The following is a 17831-nucleotide window of genomic DNA, read 5'->3' as shown; positions in this document are numbered from 1 at the left end:
CACTGGCCTAACGGGTCCAAGGTGGCACCCTCAGGTGCCAGCCAGCAGGTCTAGGTTCAAGACGGGAAGAGAGGGACAGTTGTGCCAACCGTGCCCTTTGCCCCGTTTATCAGGAAGGCAAAAGCTCTTCTAGAAACTCTCAGCCCACACCCACCTAGGCCCCACTGACCAGAATTGTGTCCTGAAGCCAACCATGGAAATGAGGGAAGCTGCAAAATTGTTTAGCTGCCCCGCCCCCCAGAGTGGAATTTTATAATAAACGAAAAGGGGAAAAGGCAATCGAGTGAGCACAGAGCACTGCTTCAATTAGCGCCAAAGCTAAAAGGATGGTGAGAACCGCCCACCTTCGCCCCAAGTGTGTCTCTACTCTCATGCTGTCTCGGAGCCAGCCTCCTTGCAGGGCAGGGCCTCTCGGTCCCCAGCACAAGCGGGAGTGGGGTGGGCTTGCTGGAGGCAGTGACAGTCACAGGCTGGGGGCAGTTCTGCTACAGAACCCTGGCCCCATCCTCCTCAGCCTCTGTGATGTCACACTGGGACTTTTCTCCTTCCACGCTGAGCTGCGGCTTCCGAGGCCGCTGTGGCCATGGGGCGCCTGGAGCCAGCAGGGGAGAGGGAGCCTGGTGGCTCTGATCTCCCCTGGGGGCGCGGGAGGCCCAGCCATGCCCCTCAGGAACGATGCCATTCTCCTCGTGAAGGAGCCCCATCCCCCTCCGCAGGCCCCGCTTCCCTGGATCCTCCCGAGCCTGTTTGCGGCCTTCAATGTGGTGCTGCTGCTGGTTTTCAGTGGCCTCTTCTTTGCATTCCCGTGAGTCTACCGCACCGGCTGGCAGGAGAGAAAGGAAATGACGGCGCAGAGGCAGGGGAAGTGCAGCAGAGGGGCCAGGGGAGGGAGGATATTCTAGGCAGGGGGACTCCAATGTGCAAAGGCACAGAGTATTTGGTGTGTGGGGGCTGCAGGTGGCTGGCAACCCTGGGGGCGTTGGTGGAGCCTCTATGGATCTGTCGGAAGCCGTATGTTTGGAGCTGAAAGGCCTGTGGGCCCTGAGCGGTGAGCCGGTCCTGGCAGGGGCTTTGGAGCAGGGCTGAGTCCTGCTCTCGTCTCAGTTGCAGGTGGCTGGCCCAGAACGGGGAGTGGGCCTTTCCCATCATCACGGGGCCCCTCTTTGTCCTCACCTTCTTCAGTCTCCTTTCACTCAACTTCTCAGACCCTGGCATCTTACATCAAGGTGAGACCTTCTCCTGGGTCCCCTGGAGAAGGAGGTAGCCCCCCCAAGATTCCTAGTGTCCTCAGGACCCCTTCACCCTAAGTCCTCATCTGCTTGGGCCCTGCTTCTGGCACTTCGTTTCCCAAGGTGTGGAAAGACAGAATTCTGGGGGTTTTCCAGTTGCCTTTGGCGGGGGGGGGGGGGGGACCGGGAGAGGGGGGCTGGGCCAGGCTGGGCAGAGAAGCCAGCTCTTCCCACTCTCTCCGCCTTCTTCCCACTGAACAAAAGCCTTAAAGCATCAGTCACGATTCCCAAGGCCCGAGTTCTCGCAGAATTCCTCAGGCGAAAACCATCTTTCCCTTTGGCTGCCAGCCTCTTCAAGTTTGCTCAGCTCGCTCCGCGGGGACTAGGGTTTCCCCTGCCCACCTCCCCCGCACCATTCCCGGAGCCCAGGGAGACAGTGGAACCCCCCACCGGCAGCCGACTGATGGAGGAGCCTCCTGGCGCTGCCCAGTCCTCTCCCCATGCCAGGATCCAACGAACAGGGTCCCCGGGCAGTGCATGTGATCTGGGTGAACCACCAGGCCTTCCGCCTGCAGTGGTGCCGGCAGTGCTGCTTCCACCGCCCACCCCGGACCTACCACTGCCGCTTGTGCAACATCTGCGTGGAGGTGAGTGCCCCTCTCGCCTGCCCACCTGCCAGCCCCCTGCCCCCATCCAGCACTGGTGTGGACCAGGAGGCTCACTCATAAAGGGCCAGTGCCAGCTATGAAACAACTTCCGGGACTGCTAAAGGCCGAGGGTGGCAGTGACTCCCAGCCACCCTTGGTCACTCATGCAGTCCCCGCCCCTGTGCCTGTGCCTGCACAGGTGCTGACATACACAGGGCCACCCACATCTAGGCTGGCCTGTCAGGCTGGGAGAAGGAAGGGTAGCCCTGTTCTACTCCCCCCAACCCCCCACCCCCGCCCCCCGCCCCCTGCTCCTGCCCTGGGCTTGCTGACAGTAGATACCCAAGGCCCTCAGACTCACACTGGCTCAAACCCCGAGCTGAGTGCTTGTCTTTCTCACTTGCACAGCCCACAGAGGTTTTCAGATGTGCTGTCCTCTGTGGTCCTTCCAACCCTAGGAGGGGGGGCTGGGCCAGGCTCTCATCCCCCTCCCGTGGGTGAGAAAACAGATGCCCTGAGATGCACTGTGTCCTGCCTGAAGTTGCCAGCATGTGTCCCACCAAAGACCAGGCAGGCTTGGCTTCTCAAGGCCTCCTGCCAGGCCACGTGGTGAGCCACAGCCCCAATAGCGCCCGCACCCCGGAAATGCCAGCGCTAAGGGCTTTGTGGCTCACTTGGGAGCAGGGAGAAGGCAGAGCGTGGGGCCAAGGGCAAGTGGCTTCGGGAGGGACGGGAAGGCTTCAGGTTTAGGGTCAACGGAGACTGGGCCAGAGATCGGGACCTAGAGGCCTGCCCCTCCCCCCTCTCGCCCAGGATTTTGACCATCACTGCAAGTGGGTCAATAACTGCATCGGTCACCGCAACTTCCGCTGCTTTATGCTGCTCGTGGTGTCCCTGTGCCTCTACTCGGGCGCCGTGCTGGCCACCTGCCTGATCTTCTTGCTGCGTCTGACCCAAGAGACCCCTTACATAGACAAGGTCACCGCGTATCCGCCTGACTGCTGTGCCCGAGTAGGGCGCTAGGGGGCGCTGTGGCAGCCGAAGGGGGTCCTGGGGGCGGAGCAATGATGGGGGCGGGGGTTAGAGAGAGAAGCTGCTGGGGAAGACCAATCTGGGACTAGGTGAGGTGGGTGGGCCAGGGAGACGGGCGGGGCTGGGAGGAACGGCAAAGAGGTAAGAATCCTGCAGGGTCACGGATGCGGGGTTTGGACAGGTTTACGCGGCTGGAGCGCAGGGAGCGGGTGGACAGGGTGGTTGTGGGCCGGACGAGGCGGGGTGAGGGGCAGGGCCTGGGAGGCCGGTCCCGCAGCTCTGCTCCTTAGCTGTGTGCAGCATCGTGGTGGCTGTACCCGCCGCCTGCTTCCTGGTGCCGCTCTGCCTGCTGCTGCTGGTCCAGGCCCTGTCGGTGAGCGCGGCCGAGCGCTCCTGCGAGGGCAAGGTATGCGGGGCCCAGCGGGGCGCCGCTCTATGGGCCGCGGGGTGGTCACCTGGCCTCTCGGGCACCTCCGCCCTTTCTTGCTCCACCGCCCTGGTCACTGATGGCCTGACTTCGCTCGAAGATGCCTCGTTAGCCCTTACAGACCCAGCCTGAGCTCAAATCTCACCCCGGCGGTCCCTCTCCCTCCTGCGTGCACAGGGCCTACTGTGTGCTGGGCCGCGTGTGCACTATTTTGGGCGGGAGGCGCACAGGTGAGTAAGGCTATGTCTTGCGCTTGTGTTGAAATCAGAATAACACCTGCCAGACACCGGTGAACACTCTGAGGGGCCTGTCCTACAACCTGTAGCGCAGACTCAGAGGGAACTGACAGCTCAGTGCAGGGTAGGAGGCGCCGCTTAGTGGTTTTGATGGGCAGAGGACGGGGGAGACTGGTGAGGGGCCAGCTAGCAAAAAGGCAGGGGAGCCTGACGGTGGCCGGAATGAGGATAGGATGGTGAAAAAATTGTCTTTTATTTTATTATGTTTTTATTGATTTCAGAGAGAGAAAGGAGAGGGAGAGAGAAACATCAATGATGAGAGAGAATCATGGATGGGCTGCCTCCTGCAGGCCAACCCCAGCATGTGCCCTGACCCCGAATTGAACCCCAACCTCCTCGTTTATAGATCCACGCTCAACTACTGGGCCACAACCGCCAGGCAAGAAATAGCCAATTGGAGCAGGAGAGGGCATAGAAGTCAAGTGGACTGCTTGAGGTTCGCCAGATTTAAACGGCTCAGAACCTCGGGTGGAGAATTTGGTCTTGGTGCAGTGGACTCCCGGGAGCCATGATAGGATTCTTTTTTTAAACATACAAACACCTACAGCCCTGTAACCAACCCCCATAACCAAGATTTAGAACATTTTTATCACCGCCCCCCCGCCCCCCCCGCAAAAAATAAAATTCCCTCATGGCCTTTTTCTCTCTACCAACCTGGCAACCTGATCTGTTTTCTTTTCTTTTTTATTTTTTGAGATTCATATTTTATTTACAAGCAAATGAAGACTGTTCCCTGTAAACTCTAATTTGGGATGAGAAGAGCAACATAGAAAAGTAGTTGCTGGCTCCATAGTGATGTGTGAAAGGAATCTATTTCTTTAAACAATGATTTTGTTAATAAAAATGGGGGGGGGGAGCCTCATGATTTCTTCATGTTGCATATGTGAAAGAATCCAAAAGAAAAACGTCATTTTCATTCAGTGAGAGCCCCTGCTCCCCAAGAGCAATATCCTCAGAGCAAAAGAGTTAATACTCATCAGGGGTGTCTGCTCGAGGAACGGAGAGACCTCGATCTTTAAGAGCCTGGACCTTCAGCTTCTCGTTTTCCAGCTTGGTCTGCTGTTCTACCCTTTGTTCGTCTAGAATTTCTTCAATAGATGCTGCAAGGGTGTGTCACTCTCCTTTTCCAAGTCTATTTCTCCTAGTAGGACCACATTTTCTCCTCTGACCACAAAAATCCCCCGAGGAATATCACCGTATTTTTTGCCCACGTGAATACGCTCCACAGTCTGATGTAGCACTAAATTAGTGTCGATGTCCTCGATGAGGCTGGCGGTTCCGGGCATATAGTTCATGTTGAGCTGAGATAAGGCTGCAATGTAAAGCGGCGAAGGGCTAGCGCGTCCAACACCTCCTTCCTCCTACCGTGGTCGCCTCGTGGGACTGGGACGGGGACCCAGATGGGAACCCGCACTTCTGCCCCGGCTTTCAGCCGCCCTGTTTTCTATCCTTATAGTTTTTCCTTTTCCAGAGTCTCATATAAATGGAAACAAAGCCTTTTGAGCCTGGCTTTTTTCACTTAGCATAATGCATTTGAGAGTCGTCTATGTTGTTACCCATCTCAGTAGTTTTCCTCTTGTTGTTGCTGCGTATTATTCCATCAGATGGATGTGCCACAGCTTGTTTATCCATTCCCCACTGCCAATTGCCCTCCAAATGGCTGTTGCATTCTGCATTCCCAAAGCAGTGCATGAGAATCTCAGTCGTTCTGCATCCTCACTAACATTTGGCATTGACGGATTTGTTTGTGTGGTTTTTTTTCTTTTCTTGATTTTAGCTAGTCTAATAAATGTGTAGAAGTATCTCATTGTAGTTTTAATGTGTATTTTTATAATGCCTAATGATGTCGGGCATCTCATGTTCTTATTTGCCATATGAATGTGTTTGATTAAAAGTCTGTTACAATCTTTTGTCCATTAAAATATTAGATTGTTTTCAAACTATGGAGTTTTAAGAGTTCTTTATGTAGTCTGGATTTAGATATTTTCTCCCAGTCTGTGGCTTGTCATCTTGTTTTCTTTTTATTTTCTTAATAGTATTTTGAATTTTTTTAAAATATTTTATTGATTTTTTACAGAGAGGAAGGGAGAGGGATAGAGAGTTAGAAACACCGATGAGAAAGAAACACCGATCAGCCGCCCCCTGCACATCCCCCACCGGGAATGTGCCCGCAACCAAGGCACAGGCCCCTGACCGGAATCGAACCTGGGCCGACGCTCCATCCACTGAGCCAAACCAGCCAGGGCAGTATTTTGAATTTTGATGAAGTACATGATCCGTTGTTTTTTATGGATTGTGCTTTTTGATGTTATAATTAGGAAATATTTGCTTGACCCCAAATCACAAAGTTTTTAAAAATATGTTTTCTTTTAGACGTTTTATAGTTTTAGAATTTATAATTAGGCCTACAATTCATTTTGGGTTAACTTCCGTATGTGATACAAGGTATGGGTCAAGATTTATTTTTTTGCATATGGGTTTTTCCAGCACCATTTGTTGAAAAGACTATCTTGCTTCCATTGAGTTGCTTTTGCACCTTTGTCAAAATTCAGCTGGCATGTAGGTGTGGGTGTATTTGAGGATCTCTATTCTTTCGCCAATATCATACTATTTTGACTAGTAGCTTTATATTAAGTTCTGGAATCACACATTGTGAGTTCTTCAACTTTGTTCTTTTTCAAAGTTCTTTTGGCTATTGGTTCCTTTGATTTTCCACATAATTCTTATTTTTATTTTTTTTATTGATTTCAGAGAGTTTTTTAAATATGTATTTTTTTTTTTATTGATTTCAGAGAGGAAGGGGGAGAGAGAAAGAGATAGAAACATCAATGATGAGAGAGAATCACTGATTGGCTGCCTCCTGCATGCCCCCACTGGGGATCTAGCCATGACCCGCAAGCTGGCATGTGCCGTGACTGGGAATCTAACCATGACCTCCTGGTTCATAGGTTGATGTTCAACCACTGAGCCACACCAGCTGGGCATCCACATAATTTTTAGAATCTGTTTGTCAATTTCTACAAAAATGTTTGCTGAGATTTTCATTTGGATTGTGTTGAACCTATAGGTCAGTTTGGAAAATTGATATTGAGTTTTTGAATTCATGAACATGGTGTACCTCCCCACTTATTAACGCCTTCTTCTACTTCTTTCGTTAGTGTTTTGCAGTTTTCCATACATTGATCTTACATATACTGTGCTAGATTTTTTCTGTTTCCTTTTTTTGTGCTTTTATAACTTTTTTTTTACTGTAAAATAAGTATATAGTTCCAAGAAATTAAAGATTGAATCAAGGTGGCATTCTAGAACTCAAAATACCACAGTTTAGCAGCTGATTTCCTGGTGAAAGTCTACAATCATTACTGTGGATGTTTTCATTGCAATTCCATCAGGTTAGTTACATCTTTACTCTGTTGATATTCCTATTCAAGTTTATGCTATTTTCTGTATTTACTTGTGTTCTTCAATATCTTTCAATAATTTTATACATAACAGCCTTGCATATCTTTTGTTAAATATTTTTCTAGCTACTTTATAATGCTTTTTACACAGTTTTACTTTCTATTAGCTAGATGCAATTGTTAATCTTAAATGAGATTAAATTTTTACTTTTGCATCTAACAACCTTACAGAATTTTCTTTTTCCCTTTTTAAATTAAATTTATTGGGTGACATTGGTTACTATCATATAGGTTTCAGGTGTGGGTTTCCATGTTACAAGATCTGTGTATTGTACTGTGTGCCCGCCACCCAAAGTCAAATATCCCATCATCATATATTAAGACCCCTTTCACCTCCCACCCCTTTCTCTCTGGCAATCACCACACTGCTGTTTATGTTCATGAGTTTCAGTTTTATATTCCATATATGAGTGAAATCATATGGTTCTTAGCTTTTTCTGATTGACTTATTTCACATAGTATAATATTCTCAAAGTCCATCCATGTTGTTGTAAGTATTTCATCCTTATGGCTGAGTAGTATTCCACTGTGTATATGTACCACATCTTCTTTATCCAGTCCTCTATCATAGGACACTGGTTGTTTCCATGTCTTGGCCACCATGAATAATGCTGCAATGAACATAGGGGTGCATATATATTTGCAAACACATGTTTTCTAGTTTTTTGGGTATATACTCAGGAGAGGGATTGCTGGGTCGAATGATAGCTCTATTCTTAATTTTTTGAAGAATCACCAGACTGCTTTCCATAGTGGTTGTACCAGTCTACATTCCCACCAGCAGTGAATGAGGGCTCCTTTTTCTCCACAACGTCTCCAATACTTGTTATGGCTTGTCTTGTTGATAACGGCCACTCCAAAACAGGTGTGAGGTGGTAGCTCATTGTAGTTTTGATTTGCATTCCTTAATTGCAAGTAAGGTTGGCATCTTTTCATATATCTATTGGCTGCTCGTATGTCTTCTTGGGAGAGGTGTATTTTCAGGGCTTCTGCCCACTTTTTGATGGGGTTGTTTGGTGTTGAGTTTAATGGGTTCTTTATATATTTTAGAAATTAAACCTTTGTCAGAGCTACTGTTTGCAGATATCATCTCCCATCTGGTTGGCTGCCTTTTTGTTTTGTCCTCAGTTTCTTTTGCTGTGCAGAAGGTATTTAGTTTGATATAGTCCCATTCATTTATTTTTGCCTTTACTTCCCTTGCCTTTGGGGTCAAGCTCATAAAATGTTCTCTACAACCAAGGTGCATAAGTTTGGTACCTATATTTTCTTCTATGTAACTTATTGTTTTGGATCTTATACTTAAGTCTTTGATCCATTTTGAATTAATTTTTGTACATGGGGACAAACTGTAATCCAGTTTCATTCTTTTGCATGTGGCTTTCCAGTGTCCCCAGTGCCATTTATTGAAGAGACTGTATTTACTCCATTGTGTGTTTCTGGCTCCTTTGTAAAAAATTATCTGTCGCCCTAGCCGGTTTGGCTTAGTGGATGGAGCGTCGGCCTGCGGACTCAAGGGTCCCGGGTTTGATTCCGGTCAGGGGCATGTGCCTTGGTTGCGGGCACATCCCCAGTGGGGAGTGTGCAGGAGGCCGCTGATCGGTGTTTCTCTCTCATCGATGTTTCTAACTCTCTGTCCCTCTCCCTTCCTCTCTGTAAGAAATCAATAAAATATATTTAAAAAAAAAATTATCTGTCAATATACATGTGGTTTTATAGCTGGGCTCTCTATTCTGTCCCACTGATCTGTGTGTCTGTTTCTCTGCCAATACCATGATGTTTTGATGACCATTGCTCTGTAGTATAATTTGAAGTCAGGGAGCATGATACCTCCAGCTTTGGTTTTTGTTTTTGTTTTATCCTCAGGATTTCTTTGGCTATCATTGTGTGTGTGTGCGTGTGCGTGTGCGCATGTGTATGTGTGTGTGTGCATGTGTGTGTGTGTGTGTGTGTGTGTGTGTGGTTCCATACAAATCTGATGATTTCTCATTCTATTTCTTTAAAAAATGACATTGGGATTTTGATGGGGATTGCTCTCAATTTCCTAATTGCATGCTTCATTTCCAGGATTTCTTATTGGTTCTTTTTTAAAGTTTCAACCTCTTTGGTAAAGTACTTGTTTTGTTTTCTGAGTGCATTGAATTGCCTGTCTATATTTTCTTGCATCTTGCTGAGTATTTTCAGAACTACAATCTTGAAATCTGTTATTTACATCACATATTTCTATGTGTACCAGCTTGGTTTCTGGGGATTTTTTATTTTCTTTCTGATCATCGTTGCTCTTCTCCTTTGCCTAGTCATGTGTACCTGTCTAGAATGGCTTCTATAGCAGCTTCCTCTAAAGAGGTCTTTCTACTATTTTCCAGTAGATGGTGCTGAATTGCAAGATTTTTTTTTTTTTTTTTACCACCTCTGATTTCTCAGACTTGACCTCCCTGGCTTCCCTAAAACAGTACAGCTGCACTGCTTGGGGATGGGGTTTGTTTTACCTTCACTATAATGGCAACCCCTGACCTCCATGGGGTCCCACTCCAAGCACCCCACTTGGGGATCAATCACAGAGGGAAACAGTGGTTCTACTGCAATAACTCTTGGTTTACAGACAGTATGCTCCTTGGGCTACTGGAGGTGAGTTTTGGGAGTCCAAGTGGTGGCAGGGCTCTGTGGTTCCATTTCTTGTCTGAAACACCACCACCCGGCCCAATAGTGGAGAGCCACATGGTAGAACCCTGTGCTCTGTCAGACGTCCACTGGCTCAGTCACTGTTAGTTCCACTTGCCCTGTTGGACAGCCCCTCCCCCCGAAGCTCTCTGTCCTCCTGGCTGAAGGAAGTGCCTGCTACCCCTGGCTTCCTCCCCTCTCCAGGCCATGCCATGAGCTCCTGGCTACAGGGCTGCGCCAGTGGGCTATCTACACGATCCTCCCTTCTTGTCTTCCATTTATGTCTTCCTGGTTGCCCACCTTTAGATGTTTCAGTGTGCAGTTCTCTCAGGCATGCCTTTGTATTGAGTAGGGAATTCTTTGTTGAATGATAGTTGATTAACTTGTTGAAATTTCAGGGGTAAAGGCCAAAGGGATCTCTCATGCCACCATTCCTCTGACCTGCTTTTATAACTGAAAAAACTTTTTCATTTTCCTTTGTTTACTATTACAGTCATGCATCACTCAACTGTAAGAAATGCCTCAGAGGCAGTTTTGTTGTTGTGCAAACATCACAGAGTGCACTCACACAAACCTCGGTGACGTAGCCCAGTACACGCCTGGGATACATGGTATAGCTTATCACTCCGAGGCCTCAAGCCTGTACAGCATGTTACTGCATGAATAGCGTAGGTAGCTGTAACGTGTTGCACTATGATGTTACAATGGCTATAACCTCACTAGGTGATGGGAGTTTTTCAGCTCCATTATAATCCAAGTGGGACCACCATTGTAGATGCAGTCTGCCATTGACCGAACGTAGTTAGGCGGTGCGTGGCCATATGGTCATGATGTGGTGCAGGACAGTGGATTTTTGTATGTTGGTCTTGAATCTTATAATTTTGCTAGACTCTCTTATTAGTTCTAATAGCTTTTTTGTTGATTCTGCATAGAAAACCATGATATCTGTAAATGAGGACAGTTTTATTTCTTCCTTTCCAACATTATGGCTTTATGTCCTTTTCCGCACTGTCCTGAGCTTCCACTACAGTGTGGAGGAGGAGTGGCAAAAGTGAACATTCTTGCCATGGGATTCCCTCAGAACAATGACTTCTAAAGACTGTTTTAGGAAGATTGTAGTGTGCCGCTATAAAGGGGGAGGAGCTAGAGTTATTGAGACAGCTGAGAAGACAGAGGAACCCTCTTTGCCCACCACTTCCCATCCTTCCAGTCACCACTCAATCATTCCACTCCACCCATATTTGGTTCCCAGCCCACCTGTGACTCTTCTGCTCAGCCCTTCCCCATTAACCCCATGTGGTCTACCTGTTTTCTCTCTCAAGCTTCAGTCCATCATTTCAGCCTCTTTTGGGGGCAGCATTCTCCCTTCCTACATCCTGTGGCTCACCCTTTCTCCACTGCTCAGAATGCCCCCACCCATACACCCCAATCCAGGATCTTCAGCCTAAGAAACCTAAATGAAGTTTGCAGTCTGTGATTCACCAGGCAGGGCTCTTTCCCACTGCCTGCAGGCCCCATTTCAGGTACCGCCATCCTACCACCATCCTGTGACACACTTGCTCAGTGCTTGATAGCAAGGGCTCTGGAGCCAGAGTACATACACTCAAACCACAGCTCTATAACATACCAACAGGGGGATCTTGGGTATATTACTTAGCCACCTGGTGCCTCCTGGATTAATATGCATAAGACACAGGACTGTGGCTGGTACAAGTAAGTGCTGTATGCGCTGTTATTGTTACCACTCCTTCCCCTCATCATGTACACATGTTCATGCCTCTCTTATCTTAAAAAGCAAAGCAAAACCCTCCCTTAACATCACAGGCATTCGCTTCACCTCCGTACTCTCCCCTCCAGCTCAGCCGTATTTCCTGAAAGAGTTGTCTGTGCTCATTAGTGCCATTTTTCTTTCTTTCTTTTTTTTAAAATGTATTTTATTGATTTTTTACAGAGAGGAAGGGAGAGGGATAGAGAGTTAGAAACATTGATGAGAGAGAAACATCGATCAGCTGCCTCCTGCACACGCCCCACTGGGGATATGCCCGCAACCAAGGTACATGCCCTTGACGGGAATCGAACCTGGGACCCTTGCATCCGCAGGCCGATGTTCTATCCACTGAGCCAAACCAGTTAGGGTGTTAGTGCCATTTTTCGCTGTCCTTGGCCCAGCCTCTTTCCTCAGCGTCACACTGGTGCTGCGCCTCCAAGTGGCCAAGCTGGCAGGCAGCCCTCAGACTAAATCTTCCCCGGCTGCACACAGCAGCACCTGAAACGGGACACACCTGCAGGGGCCCCTCTCCAGCTGCTGTGGCCCAGCTGCGCCTTATGGTCTTGGCCTGGGCCTGCTCTTCCACCAGCACAGCGCCTGAAACATTGTTGAGGCCCCAACATATTTATGAGTAAATGAGTGAACCTACAAACAAAGGAATCAGCAATGCTTTGGAAGAGAAGGAGAGAGGGAGGGAAAAGCCTGATGCCCGCCTGGGGGAGGGGGAGAGAGCCCAGGCAGCAGGGTGTTGGGCAGGAGATGGGGTGAGGAGACGCCTACTTGGTTGTGGTCCTGTGGACTGTAGGGGCATTTGAAACATGGGGTTGGGGCAGGAGACCCAGGTCTGGAGCCAGTGAGAGAGGACAGTTTGGAAACTTCAGAGCTGCTGCATTCCATTCACGTCTCAGAGGGTCCTATGTGGGGAGAGAGAGGAAGGTGGTCTGCTTTATTAATCAGGTCTTATGAATTTATTAAATAATGATCATGCCTTTAAGCATTGAACCATAGATATTTTCCTATACTTTATATACATCTAATACATCAACATTTATTTCTCTATAATTCTGATTGTTAACTTGATCAAGCTCTTTGAGCCATTTACTTAAAATTGTGAATAGAGTGCCAATCTCCCTCCAGTGCTTTAAGCATCTTTAAGCAGGCAGAACTCAAGCATCTCAGTGGTTAGTGTTGCTCTTTGGAGCCGTCTTGACTTTTCCGACCCCAGGCGTCAGCTGCCCTGCATGCAATCCTGGTTCCTTTGGGTGGAGAAGACTGTTGGAGATCCAAGTCTTAGGGACAAGGATGGGGTGTAGGGGAGCTGATGGGGGGCAGAGCTTTGGTTATGACCAACATTTTGTCGCTAAGGCTCTTGAAGTCTGAGTGAGACTTGGCTTATGCTGGGGAGTCAGATGGGGCTCAGGAAGGCCCAAGGCTCATGGATGGAGGGAGGGACAAGGGAGGAAGAGAACCTGGTCAAGAGTGCGCCTGGGGTGGACTTGCCCTTTCCTGTGTTGGGTGCTCAGGACCTTCAGCCCAGGTTCCCCAGGGCCGTGTGACTTTGGTTAGGGCCATGGTCGGCAAACTGCGGCTCGCGAGCCTCATGCGGCTCTTTGGCCCCTTGAGTGTGGCTCTTCCTAAGCCTTAGGAGTACCCTAATTAAGTTAATAACAATGTACCTACCTATATAGTTTAAGTTTAAAAAATGTGGCTCTCAAAAGAAATTTCAATCATCGTACTGTTGATATTTGGCTCTGTTGACTAATGAGTTTGCCGACCACTGGGTTAGGGAAATAGGATAGGGGTCCATACAACCGCCCGTCCAGACAGTGAAATTCAGGGAAGGCACACGTTTAGAAAAAAACGAGAGGTAAGAAAGTAGAGAAGTGGGAGAGCAGGATGTGTGCATATGGAACTGTCTTTGGAGCAGTTTGTCAGCCAACGGAAGATTTGAACGTCTACCTGGAAGGACATAGTAGGAGAATATGTGTGGCCAAAGGAGACAGAGGTGGGGAAGATGCTGCCGAAGGGGGTACAGGAGATGGGAAGGATCCCTGAGAAGGCAGGAGAGGTGGGTGCAGTGCCACGGTCGCCTGGACAGAGCAACTCAGAATTGGGTAGGGGAGGCCTCAGCTCACTCTTGGGCCTCTCTGCCCTCTGAGTTCGCAGCAGCCCTGGGCTGGGCTGGGAGGGAGGGCCAGTGGGGTGGTCTGCCAGTCCTGCTGGCTCTGAGCTCCTCTTTCCATCTATACCCCTCTCCAGTGCCGATACCTGTGGGGATACAACCCCTTTGACCAGGGCTGCGCCAGCAACTGGTATTTAGCAATTTGTGCACCACTGGGACCCAAGTAAGTTGGCAAACCAGAGGTCCACGCAGTGGCCCATGGAGCCGGTGGGGTGGGGGGAAGCTGGGCCATCTCTCCTGGCCTCTTAGCACAGTTCCCAGATCCTCACACTCACTGTTCTCTGAGGTTTCCTTCAGGGCGTTGTGGGAGCTTCCAGAGCCTTCCTACTTCCTTTCATTCCTGTCCTAAGAAATGGAGTAGAGGGATATGCAGGCCGGATAAGACCGGCCCCAGCTCCCTGCAGGCCCAAGTCCTGGACTGTGTGTTCCCTAAGCTGAGGAGGCATGGGGACCAGGCCAGGGGGGCCACTACCCCTTGCATCTGGCTTATTGCTCCCCAGGTACATGGCCAAAGCTGTCTGGCTGCAGAGGGTGGTGGAGCCGGACTGGGTGCTCATGCAGAACCTGCATTGCCCAATGTGCCCCTCTGCACTCAACCCCTCAGTCGTCCCTGGGCCTGCGTCTGCCCACCAGCCCCAACCTCTGGCTCCCCACAGACCAGGAAATGCTCCCCCAGGGAGTGGGGAGGCGGCAGCCCTCCAGGAGGTGAGTAGTGAGTGTGTGCTGGGAGAGGGGTGGGTTCGGATTGTACAGGTGCTGGGGGGAAGCCCCCCCCCCATATTGGGCTGGCTCTGAAGCTAGAGCGCTCAAAGCTCGAGGGAGGGGCGTATAGACGGAGGAGTGCTGGAGGTGGGGCCACAGTCCTCCAGGTAACACCGGGGTTCCTGGAGACACAGAGCCTACTTCCTCCAGGTAACACCGGGGGTTCCTGCAGACACAGAGCCCACACCCCTCACTGCTGGCTAGTCTTGGGCGGTCACTTACCCTCTCTGAGCCTCAGCTCCCTCAGCTGTAATGAGGACTGAAACGAGCCCAGTGGTTTATAACTTAGGGGGTCAGTTTCCTTTATTTAAAGTCATTTTTCTTCTCTGAAGTCCAATGGGGGTGCCATGACATTCTATGGTGCCAGCCCACTCCCTTTGCTCTGCCTGGGGGCGGTGGTGGCTGGACAGTTTCTTGCTCCCCAGCAGGTGGGCCCTGAGCTGTGGGCAGGGGCTTGGGAAAAGACCCCACACCCCCACTTCGTTCAGCTCCACGCAGGCCCAGTGCTGCCCCTGCCACAGGAGGCCCCCAGATGAGGCTTGCCCCTTCACACCCAGCGATGCCCGGAGTCCCTGCCCCCGAACCTCACCTCCTGAGCCCGCCCTTGGTGGGAATTCCAAGACCATCCCCCTTCCCCCACCAAAGTCCATTAAACACCCTTTTTCTGCTGTACAATTGCCCCGCTGCGTGTGTCTGTCCTGGGTGTGAGGGGCTGGGACAAAGACCCTGGGAGGGAGGAAGGTCCAACACTAGTTGGCTCTGTGACCTTGGGCAAGACACTCAGATTTCTCTCGTTCTTAAAACGGGACCAACCATAAAACCCACAGTAGCTGTCCTGGCCGCCGGCCTCCAAGGGAAAAGCCCCACACTGTCAGGGATGTCAGCCCCGGGAAAGATCCGGCCCCGCCCTGCCACACCGCCGCCTGGCTGCAGGGGGCGCCCGCTGCCTGGGAATTCGCCAAGCCTGGCCTGCTCCAACCCGAGGCCTTGGAGCCACCTGGGTGGGTGGGGGCTGGCCCTCCGTCTGGGAGTGGGCCCTCGCGATCCTCATCCCTGGAGGTGGAGAGTGGGTGTCTCCACCATAGTCCGGCCCTGCTTCTTCCTGCTAGCGGGTCTCACCTTAGTCCCTCCCTTCTGGGTAGTCAGGTCCTGTTCCTGCGCAGGGCCCCAGGCCCTGGGAGCCCGCAGGCCCCTTGAGGGGGTGGTGTATGCGGGAGTCCACAGGAGACTGCGGCTCCTCTTGGAAATAATGGCACCTTCCTGAAAGGTGGTCAGGGGCTGGAGCGAGTGAGGTGGTTCCTGCAAGACAGGTGGCACACAGTAGGCGCACAATGAATGCAGCAGTCGTTATTTTCTCCTCCACACAGCTAACAACACCCAGGGTTTCTCCAAAGACCACCTTCTCAGAATTACCTGGGCCCCGGCCGCCGACCCAAAATGGGGCCCCCTCCATTCCATGGGAGGGGTGGGGGGGTGGGAAGGGCGAGAATTTGAATCGGAATTTTTACCAAGTGCCCATGTGACCCTGGCCATCTGGAAGTCTCAGAACTACTGCCTTCGGAGGTGAGGATGGGGAGCCACCACCTTGCTTCCCTCCTAGCCAGGTGAAATTGGGGGGGGGGGGGTGAAGGTGAGGCGGTCAGATGAGCACCACAGGGGCCTGTGGGGGTGGCTGTGCCTGTGTGAGCCTGCACATGCTGTGTGCTGGCGGCAGGAGCTCATTCTCCAGGCGACCTACAGTGCAGGACACCGGGCTCCAGGTCTCATATGCTGAGCTCCTGAGAAGCGGCCTTTCCCTCTGCCAACTCCACCGGCTGCGGCCACCAGGGCCTGTCCCTGTCCAGCCCCAGCCTCACCAGCCACTCTGGCTCTGGCTCTGAGGCTCCTGGCCAGCCTTGTGCAACCCCAGGACTCCAGCTATTTCTCATCCCCTTTGCCCTGCTCCCAGTGTCTCCCCAAACCCCAAGCCCCCTTGGGGTTCATGCTTTTTCTCAGCTCTCATCTCTGCTTAACTCAGCATTGCCCTGGCGTCTGGGGAGGGGTGCAGAGTACTGCTCCCCGGCAAGCAAAAGGGCAGCCCAGTGTGAGCGTAAGTGGCCACAGTTAAAATTCCGAGAGCCCGCATTTACCAGCAAAGCTGAAGCAGCCTCAGGTGGCCTGGGAAGCCCGCTGCCCATGGTCACATGACGAAGGAAGGAAGGTATGAGGCCTTTTCGGCCCCTGAGCCTAGGTGTGTATGTGAAACACGGATCTGTGTGAGTCTCTTCTCTGTGTGCAGGGGGCACAGCTCAGCCCGGGCTGGTGAAATGGGGCACCCGCAGAGCTCTCAGGCCCACTCCCAAGTGCGAGTCCTTGGGGTGGCCTGGGCCTGGTCCAGAGTGGACAAGATCCAGGAACCTGGGCCAAGGCCTGGGTGGGGAGGTGTTCATGGAACTGGCTGGTTCGGGAGTGGCATCTACCTGCAGTCCGGCTGTGCAGAGGGCTGAGAAGGCCAAGTCCCAGGGCCTGGGTGGCCCTAGTCCTGCCTTGCCCACCCCCTCACTGCCCTGACTGGTTCAGAGCTGGGTGGCTGGTCATCAGGACTTCACTTACCGGTGTTAAAAAACAGAATTCAACTGAGTAAGCTTGAAGATCTAATTGGGTTTTTTATTTTTAATTTTTACTTTAAAGATTTTTAAAATTGATTTTTAGAGACAGAGGAGGAAAGGAGAGGGAGGGAGGGAGGGAGAGAGAGAGAGAGAGAGAGAGAGAGAGAGAGATCAAATATGAGGACATTGATCAGCTGCCTCCTGTAAGCCCCCTGCCAGGGATAGAGCCCGAAACCCAGGCATGTGCCCTGACCAGGAATGGAACCAGCAACCATTCTGTGCCCAGGACAACGCCCAGCCAACTGAGCCACACTGGCCAGGGCCTAATTGGCTTTATTAAATGACTCATGAAGGGTGCTCTGAGGGGTGGTATAAAAAGGAAGGTTTTTATAGGAAGAAGAGTGGGGCAAGGGAGCTATGAGCAAAAGAAAAGAAAGGTTATTTTGGGGCCTGAATGTCATTTTGGGGGAAGAGAACGGGAGGGTTTTGCCATTCAGATTGCCTTTTATTTCTATGGGGCATGGAGAGGGCCTACATGACAGATTATGTTATTGGTGCTTGACAGGAAAATTCCAGCCTGGGTGAGATCACTCTTCTGGGAGAGGTTGAAACTGCAGTTAGATCAGGTATTAAACCTACGTTTGGCATCATGAGCTTTAGCACGAGTGGTGCCGTTTTGAGCCTGTGGTTTTCTCTTCAATACCAGGTCCCTGCCTCCAGCTACATAGGGGGTTCTCCCCGACTCAGGCCAGGCCTTCCAAGTCCTAAGCCAGGGTGAGTC

The 17831-nt window shown here is 50.9% G+C and overlaps 1 protein-coding gene across 1 annotated transcript; it reads left to right on the top strand.

The window, feature by feature from the left end:
• Positions 1-659: 659 nt before the first annotated feature.
• On the top strand, positions 660-15104 carry ZDHHC19 (zinc finger DHHC-type palmitoyltransferase 19). Its single transcript, XM_036351356.1, has 8 exons — positions 660-805; positions 1105-1226; positions 1737-1876; positions 2690-2862; positions 3209-3314; positions 13778-13863; positions 14201-14405; positions 14951-15104. The coding sequence occupies exons 1-8, from the start codon at positions 660-662 to the stop codon at positions 14996-14998; spliced, it is 1026 nt and encodes a 341-aa protein (XP_036207249.1). The 3' UTR covers positions 14999-15104.
• Positions 15105-17831: the final 2727 nt, after the last annotated feature.

Source organism: Myotis myotis, unplaced genomic scaffold (assembly GCF_014108235.1).
Source record: "Myotis myotis isolate mMyoMyo1 unplaced genomic scaffold, mMyoMyo1.p scaffold_m19_p_2, whole genome shotgun sequence".
Lineage (NCBI taxonomy): Eukaryota > Metazoa > Chordata > Mammalia > Chiroptera > Vespertilionidae > Myotis > Myotis myotis.
Note: the sequence above shows the minus strand (reverse complement) of the source record. Positions and strands in the feature narration are given on the sequence as shown.

Bases quoted from the DNA above. Each gene is read 5' to 3' on its own strand.
- ZDHHC19 (XM_036351356.1), top strand. From the start codon at position 660: ATGCCCCTCAGGAACGATGCCATTCTCCTCGTGAAGGAGCCCCATCCC. The intron at 1,877-2,689 runs GTGAGTGCCCCT...CCTCTCGCCCAG, and splicing joins TGTGCAACATCTGCGTGGAG to GATTTTGACCATCACTGCAA. The intron at 13,864-14,200 runs GTAAGTTGGCAA...ATTGCTCCCCAG, and splicing joins TGTGCACCACTGGGACCCAA to GTACATGGCCAAAGCTGTCT.